The sequence below is a fragment of the Bombina bombina genome, chromosome 3 (assembly GCF_027579735.1).
Source record: "Bombina bombina isolate aBomBom1 chromosome 3, aBomBom1.pri, whole genome shotgun sequence".
Classification (NCBI taxonomy): Eukaryota; Metazoa; Chordata; class Amphibia; order Anura; family Bombinatoridae; genus Bombina; species Bombina bombina.
The window spans coordinates 568,970,047-568,982,427 of record NC_069501.1 but is presented as its reverse complement, the minus strand read 5'-3'; the positions used below and the strand labels follow the sequence as shown (position 1 = coordinate 568,982,427).

At 41.2% G+C, this 12,381-nt stretch overlaps 1 protein-coding gene across 2 annotated transcripts in view; it reads right to left on the bottom strand.

Annotated features, from left to right (window-relative positions):
* OSCP1 (organic solute carrier partner 1) overlaps positions 1-12,381 on the bottom strand; it is a 269,469-nt gene that overhangs the window by 163,126 nt on the left and 93,962 nt on the right. For both annotated transcript variants that reach the window (XM_053707128.1, XM_053707129.1), the window contains one exon: positions 11,384-11,551. In XM_053707128.1, coding sequence (XP_053563103.1) covers positions 11,384-11,551 — 168 coding nt within the window. The remainder of the gene's footprint in view (positions 1-11,383; positions 11,552-12,381) is intronic.

Below are 12,381 nucleotides of genomic sequence, written 5' to 3'. Positions count from 1 at the left end.
AGGAGAGAGAGGTAGCCGAAGCTTTTTGACCTCTCCTCTGACCAGAATAAACGACAAACAGGAAGACGTTTGTCGAAAATCCTTAGTTGCCTGTAGATAAAATTTCAGGGCACGGACTACATCTAGATTGTGTAGCAGACGTTCCTTTTTCGAAGAAGGATTAGGACACAAAGATGGAACCACAATCTCTTGATTGATATTCCTGTTAGTGACCACCTTAGGTAGGAACCCAGGTTTAGTACGCAGAACTACCTTGTCTGAATGAAAAATCAGATAAGGAGAATCACAATGTAAGGCAGATAACTCAGAGACTCTTCGAGCCGAGGAAATCGCCATTAAAAACAGAACTTTCCAAGATGACAACTTGATATCAATGGAATGAAGGGGTTCAAACGGAACCCCCTGTAAAACATTAAGAACTAAGTTCAAACTCCATGGTGGAGCAACAGTTTTAAACACAGGCTTGATCCTAGCTAAAGCCTGACAAAAAGCTTGAACGTCCGGAACTTCTGACAGACGTTTGTGTAAAAGAATGGACAGAGCTGAAATCTGTCCCTTTAAGGAACTAGCGGATAAACCCTTTTCTAAACCTTCTTGTAGAAAAGACAATATCCTCGGAATCCTAACCTTACTCCATGAGTAACTCTTGGATTCGCACCAATATAAGTATTTGCGCCATATCTTATGGTAAATCTTTCTGGTAACAGGCTTCCTAGCCTGTATTAAGGTATCAATAACTGACTCAGAAAAACCACGTTTTGATAAAATCAAGCGTTCAATTTCCAAGCAGTCAGCTTCAGAGAAATTAGATTTTGATGTTTGAAGGGACCCTGGATCAGAAGGTCCTGTTTCAGAGGTAGCGACCAAGGTGGACAGGATGACATGTCCACTAGATCTGCATACCAAGTCCTGCGTGGCCATGCAGGCGCTATTAGAATCACTGATGCTCTCTCCTGTTTGATTCTGGCAATCAATCGAGGAAGCATCGGGAAGGTGGAAACACATAAGCCATCCCGAAGGTCCAAGGTGCTGTCAAAGCATCTATCAGAACCGCTCCCGGATCCCTGGATCTGGACCCGTAACGAGGAAGCTTGGCGTTCTGTCGAGACGCCATGAGATCTATCTCTGTTTGCCCCAACGTCGAAGTATTTGGGCAAAGACCTCCGGATGAAGTTCCCACTCCCCCGGATGAAAAGTCTGACGACTTAAGAAATCCGCCTCCCAGTTCTCCACTCCCGGGATGTGGATTGCTGACAGGTGGCAAGAGTGAGACTCTGCCCAGCGAATTATCTTTGATTACTTCCATCATTGCTAGGGAGCTTCTTGTCCCTCCCTGATGGTTGATGTAAGCTACAGTCGTGATGTTGTCCGACTGAAACCTGATGAACCCCTGAGTTGTTAACTGGGGCCAAGCCAGAAGGGCATTGAGAACTGCTCTCAATTCCAGAATGTTTATTGGTAGGAGACTCTCCTCCTGAATCATTGTCCCTGAGCCTTCAGAGAATTCCAGACAGCGCCCCAACCTAGTAGGCTGGCGTCTGTTGTTACAATTGTCCAGTCCGGCCTGCTGAATGGCATCCCCCTGGACAGATGTGGCCGAGAAAGCCACCATAGAAGAGAATTTCTGGTCTCTTGATCCAGATTCAGAGGGGACAAGTCTGAGTAATCCCCATTCCACTGACTTAGCATGCACAATTGCAGCGGTCTGAGATGTAGGCGTGCAAAGGGTACTATGTCCATTGCTGCTACCATTAAGCCGATCACCTCCATGCATTGAGCTACTGACGGGTGTTGAATGGAATGAAGGACACGGCATGCATTTTGAAGCTTTGTTAACCTGTCTTCTGTCAGGTAAATCTTCATTTCTACAGAATCTATATAAGTCCCCAAGAAGGGAACTCTTGTGAGTGGAAAGAGAGAACTCTTCTTTTCGCTCACCTTCCATCCATGCGACCTTAGAAATGCCAGTACTAACTCTGTATGAGACTTGGCAGTTTCAAAGCTTGAAGCTTGTATCAGAATGTCGTCTAGGTACGGAGCTACCGCAATTCCTCGCGGTCTTAGTACCGCCAGAAGAGCACCCAGAACCTTTGTGAAGATTCTCGGAGCCGTAGCCAATCCGAATGGAAGAGCTACAAACTGGTAATGCCTGTCTAGAAAGGCAAACCTTAGATACCGGTAATGATCTTTGTGAATCGTATGTGAAGGTAAGCATCCTTTAAATCCACTGTGGTCATGTACTGACCCTTTTGGATCATGGGTAAAATTGTTCCGAATAGTTTCCATTTTGAACGATGAACTCTTAGGAATTTGTTTAGGATCTTTAAATCCAAGATTGGCCTGAAAGTTCCCTCTTTTTTGGGAACCACAAACAGATTTGAGTAAAACGCTTGTCCTTGTTCCGACCGCGGAACCGGATGGATCACTCCCATTAATAAAAGATCTTGTACGCAGCGTAGAAACGCCTCTTTCTTTATTTGGTTTGTTGACAACCTTGACAGATGAAATCTCCCTCTTGGGGAGAGAATTGAAGTCCTAGAAGGTATCCCTGAGATATGATCTCTAACGCCCAGGGATCCTGACATCTCTTGCCCAAGCCTGGGTGAAGAGAGAAAGTCTGCCCCCACTAGATCCGTTCCCGGATCGGGGGCCTCGATTCATGCTGTCTTAGGGGCAGCAGCAGGTTTCCTGCCTGCTTGCCCTTGTTCCAGGACTGGTTAGGTCTCCAGCCTTGTCTGTAGCGAGCAACAGCTCCTTCCTGTTTTGGTGCAGAGGAAGTTGATGCTGCTCCTGCTTTGAAATTACGAAAGGAACGAAAATTAGACTGTCTAGCCTTAGGTTTGGCTCTGTCTTGAGGCAGGGCATGGCCTTTACCTCCTGTAATGTCAGCGATAATTTCTTTCAACCCGGCCCAATAAGGTCTGCCCTTTGAAAGGATATTAAGCAATTTAGATTTGAAGTAACGTCAGCTGACCAGGATTTTAGCCACAGTGCTCTGCGTGCCTGAATGGCGAATCCGGAATTCTTAGCCGTAAGTTAGTTAAATGTACTACAGCATCTGAAATAAATGAGTTAGCTAACTTAAGGGCTTTAAGCTTGTGTGTAATCTCATCTAATGGAGCTGATTCAAGTGTCTCTTCCAGAGACTCAAACCAAAATGCTGCTGCAGCGTGACAGGCGCAATGCATGCAAGAGGTTGCAATATAAAACCTTGTTGAACAAACATTTCTTAAGGTAACCCTCTAACTTTTTATCCATTGGATCTGAAAAGGCACAGCTATCCTCCACCGGGATAGTGGTACGCTTAGCTAAAGTAGAAAAGCTCCCTCCACCTTAGGGACCGTTTGCCATAAGTCCCGTGTGGTGGCGTCTATTGGAAACATCTTTCTAAATATCGGAGGGGGTTGAACGGCACACCGGGTCTATCCCACTCCTTAGTAACAATTTCAGTAAGTCTCTTAGGTATAGGAAAAACGTCAGTACTCGCCGGTAGTACCGCAAAATATTTATCCAACCTACACATTTTCTCTGGTATTGCAACTGTTTACAATTATTCAGAGCCGCTAACACCTCCCCTAGTAATACACGGAGGTTTTCCAGCTTAAATTTAAAATTTGAAATATCTGAATCCAGTTTTGTTTGGATCAGAACCGTCACCCGCAGAATGAAGCTCTCCGTCCTCATGTTCTGCAAATTGTGACGCAGTGTCTGACATGGCCCTAATATTATCAGCGCACTCTGTTCTCACCCCAGAGTGATCACGCTTACCTCTTAGTTCTGGTAATTTAGCCAAAACTTCAGTCATAACAGTAGCCATATCCTGTAATGTGATTTGTAATGGCCGCCCAGATGTACTCGGCGCTACAATATCACGCACCTCCCGAGCGGGAGATGCAGGTACGGACACGTGAGGCGAGTTAGTCGGCATAACTCTCCCCTCGTTGTTTGGTGAAATATGTTCAATTTGTACAGATTGACTTTTATTTAAAGTAGCATCAATACAGTTAGTACATAAATTTCTATTGGGCTCCACTTTGGCTTTAGCACATTTAGCACAGATATCTTCCTCTGAATCAGACATGTTTAACACACTAGCAAATAAACTAGAAACTTGGAAATACTTTTCAAGTAATTTACTATAATTGAAAACGTACTGTGCCTATATGAAGCACAGAAAAAAGTTTATGACAGTTGAAAATTAATAAACTGAAAAGTTATAGCATCAAATCTTTGTAAAAAACACAATTTTAGCAAAGGATTGCTCCCATTAGCAAAGGATAACTAACCCTGGTAGCTAACAGTGAGAGAGATCAGTAAACTGGTCATAAATTAAATAAAACGACTGCCAAGTGGAAACAAATAGTGCCCAAAACATTTTTTTCACCCAGTACCTCAGAAAATTAAACGATTTTACATGCCAGCAAAAAACATTTAACATTAATAAATTGAGTGTTATTAAAAAGCCTGTTGCTAGTCCCTGCAAATTAGGCTAAAGTTTTATGCATACAGTATAATTCCAGTGAAGTGCCATTCCCCAGAATACTGAAGTGTAAAATATACATACATGACAGCCTGATACCAGTTGCTACTACTGCATTAAGGCTGAGTTTACATTATATCGGTATGCAGAATTTTCTCATCAATTCCATTGTCAGAAAATAATAAGCTGCTACATACCTCTTTGCAGATTAATCTGCCTGCTGTCCCCTGATCTGAAGTTTACCTCTCCTCAGATGGCCGAGAAACAGCAATAGATCTTAAACTACTCCGGCTAAAATCATAGAAAACTCAGGTAGATTCTTCTTCAAATTCTACCAGAGAAGGAATAACACACTCCGGTGCTATTATAAAATAACAAACTTTTGATTGAAGGTATGAAACTAAGTATAATCACCACAGTCCTCTCACACATCCTATCTATTCGTTGGGTGCAAGAGAATGATGGTAATGGCAGTTAGGGAGGAGCTATATAGCAGCTCTGCTGGGTGAATCCTCTTGCACTTCCTGTTGGGGAGGAGTTAACATCCCATAAGTAATGGATGATCCGTGGACTGGATACACTTAACAAGAGAAATAGCCTCCCGAAGAAGCAAGGTATCAAAACTGTTAAATTTGAAAAAGTATGAAGCGCAGACCAAGACTCCGTCTTGTAAATCTGTTCAACAGAAGCCACATTTAAAAAAGGCCCAAGTGAAAACCACAGCTCTAGTAGAATGAGCTGTAATCCCTTCAGGAGGCTGCTGTCCAGCAGTCTCATAAGCTAAATGAATTATGCTTTTTAACCAAAAAGCCAGAGAGGCTGCTGAAGTCTTTTGACCTCTCCTCTGTCCAGAATAGACAACAAACAAGGTGAACGTTTGATGAAAACTGTAGTAGCTTGTAAGTAAAACTTTAAAGCACAAAACCACGTCCAATATTGTGTAATAGACGTTCCTTCTTTGAGGAAGGATTAGGATACATGCATGGAACAACTATCTCTTGAGTGATGTTCTTGTTAGATACCCACCTTAGGAAAAAACCCAGGTTGGTACGCAGGACTACCTTATCCGTACGAAGGACCAGATAAGGAGAATCACATTGTCACACAGATAACTTGGAGACTCTACGAGTCGAGGAAATAGCTACCCAAAAGGAACTTTCCAAGATAAATATTGATATCTATGGAACAAAAAAGGTTCAAACTGAACTTCTTGAAGAACCTTGAGAACCAGGTTTAAGCTCCATGGTGGAGCAACAGTTTTAAACACAGGCTTGGATCTAACCAAAGCCTGACCAAATGCCTGAACGTCTAGAATACCTGCCAGACGCTTGTGCAAAAAAAATAGACAGAGGTAAAAATCTGTCCTTTTAAGGAATTAGCTGACAACCCTTTTCTCCAAAACATCTTGGAGAAAAGATAATATCCTGGGAATCCAGACTTTACTCCATGAGTAACCCTTGGATTCATAACAATCAGATATTTACACCATATCTATGTTCAATTTTCCTAGAGACAGGCTTTCATGTCTGTATTAAGGTATCAATGACTGACTCGGAGAAGCCATGCTTTGATAACATCAAGCGTTCAGTCTCCAGGCAGTCCATCTCAGATTGATTCTATTTAGATGGTTGAAAGGACCCTGAGGTAGAGGGGACCTGTCTCAGAAGCAGAGACCGTGATGGAAAGGATGACATGTCCACCAGATCTGCATACCAGGTCCTGCGTGGCTACGCAGGCGCTGACAAAAACACCAAAGCCCTCTCCTGCTTGGTCTTGACCTCCGGAGGAAATCCCACTCCCCCGGAAGAAAAGTCTGACGACTTAGGAAAACCACCTCCCAGTTCTCAACACCTGGGATATGGATAGCTGATAGACAAGAGTGAGTCTCTGTCCAGTGAATTATGTAAGACTTCTAACATCGCTAGGGGAACTTCTGTTCCCCCTTGATGGCTGATGTAAACCACAGTCGTGTATATTGTCCGACTGAATATGATGTACCTCAGAGTTGCTAACTGAGGCCAAGTCTGAAGAGCATGGAATATCACTCCCAGTTCCAGAATATTTATTAGAAGGAGGGTCTCCTCCTAAGTCCACTATCCCTGAGCCTTCAGGGAGTTCCAGACTGCATCCCAACCTAAAAGGCTGGCATCTATTGTAACAATTGTCCCATCTGACCTGCGGAAGGTCATACCCTTGGACAGATGGACCCGACATAGTCACCAGAGAATCTCTGGTCTCTTGGTCCAGGTTTAACAGGGGGACAAACCTGTGTAATCCCCGTTCCTCTGACTGAGCATGCATAGTTGCAGCGGTCTGAAATGTAGACGTGCAAACGGTACTATGTCCCTTGCCGCTACCATTAAAGCCGATTTCATTCATGTACTGAGCCACCGAAGGGCGCGGATGGAATGAAAAACACGGCAGAAATGTAGAAAACTTTGACAACCTGGACTCCGTCAGGTAAATTTTCATTTCTACAGAATCTATCAGAGTCCCTAAGAGGGAAACCCTTGAGATTGGGGATAGAGAACTCTTTCCTTGTTCACTTTTCCACCCATGTGATCTCAGAAAAGCCAGTACTACGTCCGTATGAGACTTGGCAATTTGATGTTTGACGCCTGTATCAGGAGGTGTCGTCTAGATAATGGGGCCACCTTCTATGCCCCGCGGCTAAGGACCGCCAAAGCGACCCCAGAACCTCCATAAAGATTCTTGGGGCTGTAGATATCCCAAACGGAAAAGAGCTACAAACTGGTAATGCCTGTCTAGAAAGGCAAACCTGAAAAACGATGGTGATCTTTATGCATCACAATGTGAGGATAAACATCCTTCAAATCCATTGTAGTCCTCTATTGACTCTCCTGGATCATAGTTAAGATGGTACGAATAGTTTCCATCTTAAATGACGGAATTCTGAGGAATTTGTTTAAGATCTTTTAGATCCAAAATAGGTCTGAAGGTTCCCTCTCCTTGGGAACCACAAACAGATTTGAGTAAAAACTCTGTCCCCTGTTCCTCTCTTGGAACTGGATGGATCTCGTACACAATGTAAGAATGCCTCCTTCTTTATCTGGTTTGCAGATAATTGGAAAGGCGAAATCTCCCCTTTTTTTGGGGGGGGAATCTTTGAAATCCAGAAGATATCTCTGGGATATAAATTCCAATGCCTAGGGATCCTGGGCAATCTCTTGCCCACGCCGGCAAAGAATGAAAGTCTGCCCCCTATAGGATCCGTTACCGGATAGGGTCCGTTCCTTCATGCTGCCTTAGAGGCAGCAGCAGGCTCCTTGGCCTGCTTATCTTTGTTCCAGGTCCGATTGTCTCCAGACCGCCTTGGACTGAGCAAAAATTCCCTCTTGTTTTGCCTTAGAGGAAGAGGATGCCACACCTGCCCTGAAGTTTTTAAAAGGTACGAAAATTAGACTTTTTTTTTTTTTTTTCCCTTGATTTAGACCTATCCTGAGGAAGGGCATGACCTTTTCCTCCATGATATAAGCAATAATCTCCTTCAAACCAGGCCCGAATAGGGTCTGCCCCTTGAAGGGAAGTTAAGTAGCTTATTTATTAAAGTCACGACAGCTGACCATGATATAGCCATAGCGCTCTGCGCGCCAGTATAGTAAAAAACAGAATTCTTAGCCGTAGTCTAGTCAAATGAACAAGGCATCAGAAAACAAAGGAATTGGCTAGCATAAGCTTGTCAAATATATTCATCCAATGGAGTCGCTTAACTGTAAAGCCTCATCAAGAGACTCAACCCAGAACGCCGCAGCAGCAGTGACAGAAGCAATGTATGCAAGGGGCTGCAGGATAAAACCCTGTTGAATAAACATTTTTTATCCATTGGATCTAAAAAGCACAACTGTCCTCGTCAGAGGTAGTGGTACGCTTAGCTAGAGTAGAAACTCTTCTCTCCACCTTAGGAACTGTCTGCCAGAAGTCCGTGTGGTGGTAACTATTAGAAAACATTCTTCTAAAAAATAGAGGGGAAGAGAACGGCACACCTGGTCTATCCCATTCCTTATTAAAAAAATTTTTAGTAAACCTCTTTAGGTATTGGAAAAACATCAGTACACACCGGCACTGCATATTATTTATCCAGTCTACATAATTTCTCTGGCCCTGCGATTGTACACATTCATTCAGAGCAGCCAAAGCCTCCCTGAGCAACAAGTGGAGGTTCTCAAGCATAAATTTTAAATGTAGAAATATCAGAATCAGGTTAAATCATCTTCCCTGAGTCAAAAAAAAAAAAAAAAAATCACCCACAGACTAAGCATATTGTGAGGTAGTATCATACATGGTTCTTAAAGCGTCTGTATGCTCTGTATCTACCCCCAGAGCTAACTGCTTTCCTTTAATTTCAGGTAGTCTGACTAATACTGCTGCCAGAATATTATTCACCACCTTTGCCATGTCTTGTAAAATAAACGCTATGGGCGCCCTTGATGTACTTGGCGCCATTTGAGCGTGAGTCCCTGAAGCGGGAGTCGAAGGGTCTGACACGTGGGGAGAGTTAGTCGGCATAACTTTCCCCTCGACAGAATGCCCTGGTAAAGAAACGCTATGGGTGCCCTTGATGTACTTGGCGCCATTTGAGCGTGAGTCCCTAAAGCGGAGTCAAAAGGTCTGACACGTGGGGAGAGTTAGTCGGCATAACTACCCCACGACAGAATCCTCTGGTGATAATGTTTTTAAAGACAAAAAATGATCTTTATTGTTTAACATGAAATCAGTACATCTGGTACACATTCTAAGATGGGGTTCCACCATGGCTTTAAAACATAATGAACACAGAGCTTCCTCTATGTCAGACATGTTAGAACAGACTAATAATGAGACTAGTAAGCTTGGAAAACACTTTAAATCAAGTTAACAAGCAAATATATAAAACGTTACTGTGCCTTTAAGAGAAACAAATTTTGCCAAAATTTGAAATAACAGTGAAAAAAGGCAGTTAAACTAACAAAATTTTTACAGTGTATGTAACAAGTTAGCAGAGCATTGCACCCACTTGCAAATGGATGATTAACCCCTTAATACAAAAAACAGATTAACAAAACGAAAAATATGTTTTAAACAGTCATAACAGCTCCTACTTTTGAAGCCCTTTTGAGCCCTTCAGAGATGTCCTATAGCATGCAGGGGACTGCTGAGGGAAGCTGAATGTCACTGTTTGTAATTTTAACTGCACCAACTGTAACTTTTATACTATAACAGTGGAAAGCCTCAGGAACTGTTTCTATGCAAAATTTAAGCCAGCCATGTGGAAAAAACTTAGGCCCCAATAAGTTTTATCACCAAACATATGTTAAAAAACGATTAAACATGCCAGCAAACGTTTTAAAACACATTTTTACAAGAGTATGTATCTCTATTAATAAGCCTGATACCAGTCGCTATCGCTGAATTTAAGGCTTTACTTACATTACTTCGGTATCAGCAGTATTTTCTTAGTCAATTCCATTCCTAGAAAAATATTTTACTGCACATACCTTATCTGCAGGAAAACCTGCACGCCATTCCCCCTCTGAAGTACCTCACTCCTCAGAATGTGTGAGAACAGCAAATGGATCTTAGTTACGTCTGCTAAGATCATAGAAAAACGCAGGCAGATTCTTCTTCCAAATACTGCCTGAGATAAACAGCACACTCCGGTGCCATTTAAAAATAACAAACTTTTGATTGAAGAATAAACTAAGTAGAAAGCACCACAGACTCTCACAACCTCCTATCTATGTTGAGGCTTGCAAGAGAATGACTGAATATGGCAGTTAGGGGAGGAGCTATATAGCAGCTTTGCTGTGGGTGGACTCTTGCAGCTTCCTGTTGGGAAGGAGAATATATTCCATAAGTAATGGATGATCCGTGGACTGGATACACTTAACAAGAGAAAAAGCGCTAAATTAGGCCTTCCCACTCATATTACAACAGTGGGAAGCTTCAGTTAACTGTTTCTATGCAAAATTTAAGCCAGCCATGTGGAAAAAACTTAGGCCCCAATAAGTTTTATCACCAAACATATGTTAAAAAACGATTAAACATGCCAGCAAACGTTTTAAAACACATTTTTACAAGAGTATGTATCTCTATTAATAAGCCTGATACCAGTCGCTTTTACTGCATGTAAGGCTATACCAACATTACAGTGTTATCACCAATGTACGTTAAAAAAACGATTAAACATGCCAGCAAACGTTTTAAAACATTTTTATAAGAGTATGTATCTCTATTAATAAGCCTATACCAGTCGCTATCGCTGCATTTAAGGCTTTACTTACATTACTTCGGTATCAGCAGTATTTTCTTAGTCAATTCCATTCCTAGAAAAATATTTTACTGCACATACCTTATCTGCAGGAAAACCTGCACGCCATTCCCCCTCTGAAGTACCTCACTCCTCAGAATGTGTGAGAACAGCAAATGGATCTTAGTTACGTCTGCTAAGATCATAGAAAAACGCAGGCAGATTCTTCTTCCAAATACTGCCTGAGATAAACAGCACACTCCGGTGCCATTTAAAAATAACAAACTTTTGATTGAAGAATAAACTAAGTATAAAAAACCACAGACTCTCACGACCTCCTATCTATGTTGAGGCTTGCAAGAGAATGACTGAGTATGGCAGTTAGGGGAGGAGCTATATAGCAGCTTTGCTGTGGGTGGACTCTTGCAACTTCCTGTTGGGAAGGAGAATATATTCCATAAGTAATGGATGATCCGTGGACTGGATACACTTAACAAGAGAAACTAAAGTTTATGTAGATGCTCTATTTATTTATTTTAGTTATTATAGGTACAGTATTGTTGACAATAAACTGTTTTTTTGTTCTACTTGTAGTACATAAATAGTAAAACGATTACAAAATACTAAACGGAACATCAAGGCATAAATGCTCTTACCTCAATAAGCTGACGGAAAGTCTCGTCCACTTGATTCAAGATGCTAGGAGAGTCTCGGATGAAATCTTTAATGGCATCCATGTGGTTGAAAGTGACAAGTAAGATGTCTTTTGGACGAGGGCAAAGCAGAACCTGGTACTTGAAGGCCATGGTCATTAAGTCATACAGCTAAATATACAAAAATACAAAATTTAATTTTACTTTTTTTTATTTTATTAAAAAACAGCAGGTCTTATCTCTAAATATAGTGAACAAAATTCACAATTTTTTTTTAAATGAAAATTAACTCTCTACTAAATAATAAACAAGGAAAGAAAATAAATCAGTCTTGGTATATTGGTAATTTTGGGCAGTTTGTGCATTTTTAGAAAATCAAATAAAACAGAATCAAGTATTTATAAAATTGTAACACACAATTTAGAATTTCATGTTTAGCATCAAATCACCTTCCCACAACACCATTATTTATAGACCTAGGTTTTATAAAGCAAATTAGCTATGAAAATTAGATTTCAGAATTACATTTTATTTTCAACAGTGAGAGGAAAGCAACAGTATTAAATTTTTAGGCACACATACTTTAATATACAGAGTAAATAAGCTTTCATCAATATAAATGTTAACTTTTATTATATTTATAACAAAAATATATGTTGTTAAATGTTTTGATTAAAATGTATTAACAGATATTTCATTTACATTTATCTTAGTAAACGTCTATAATTACATGAATACCCAAAGTGGACAATAAAGCTAACAAATTACCTCTCAAGTTGGTACCCTCATAATTGCAGCAAAAAGGGCTGTCATAAACACTTCACAATAAGAGTGATTTATAATTTAATCAATAAAGTAAGGAAGGAATTCAACATTTTGTAACACAAACCAAAATGACAAAAGTGAAGATCCCAGTATGCAAACACCTGACATAGCGTTTCACTTACTGCTTTCTCAAAGGCAAACAGCCATCACCCTATAAATCTATGTCAGATTACCTT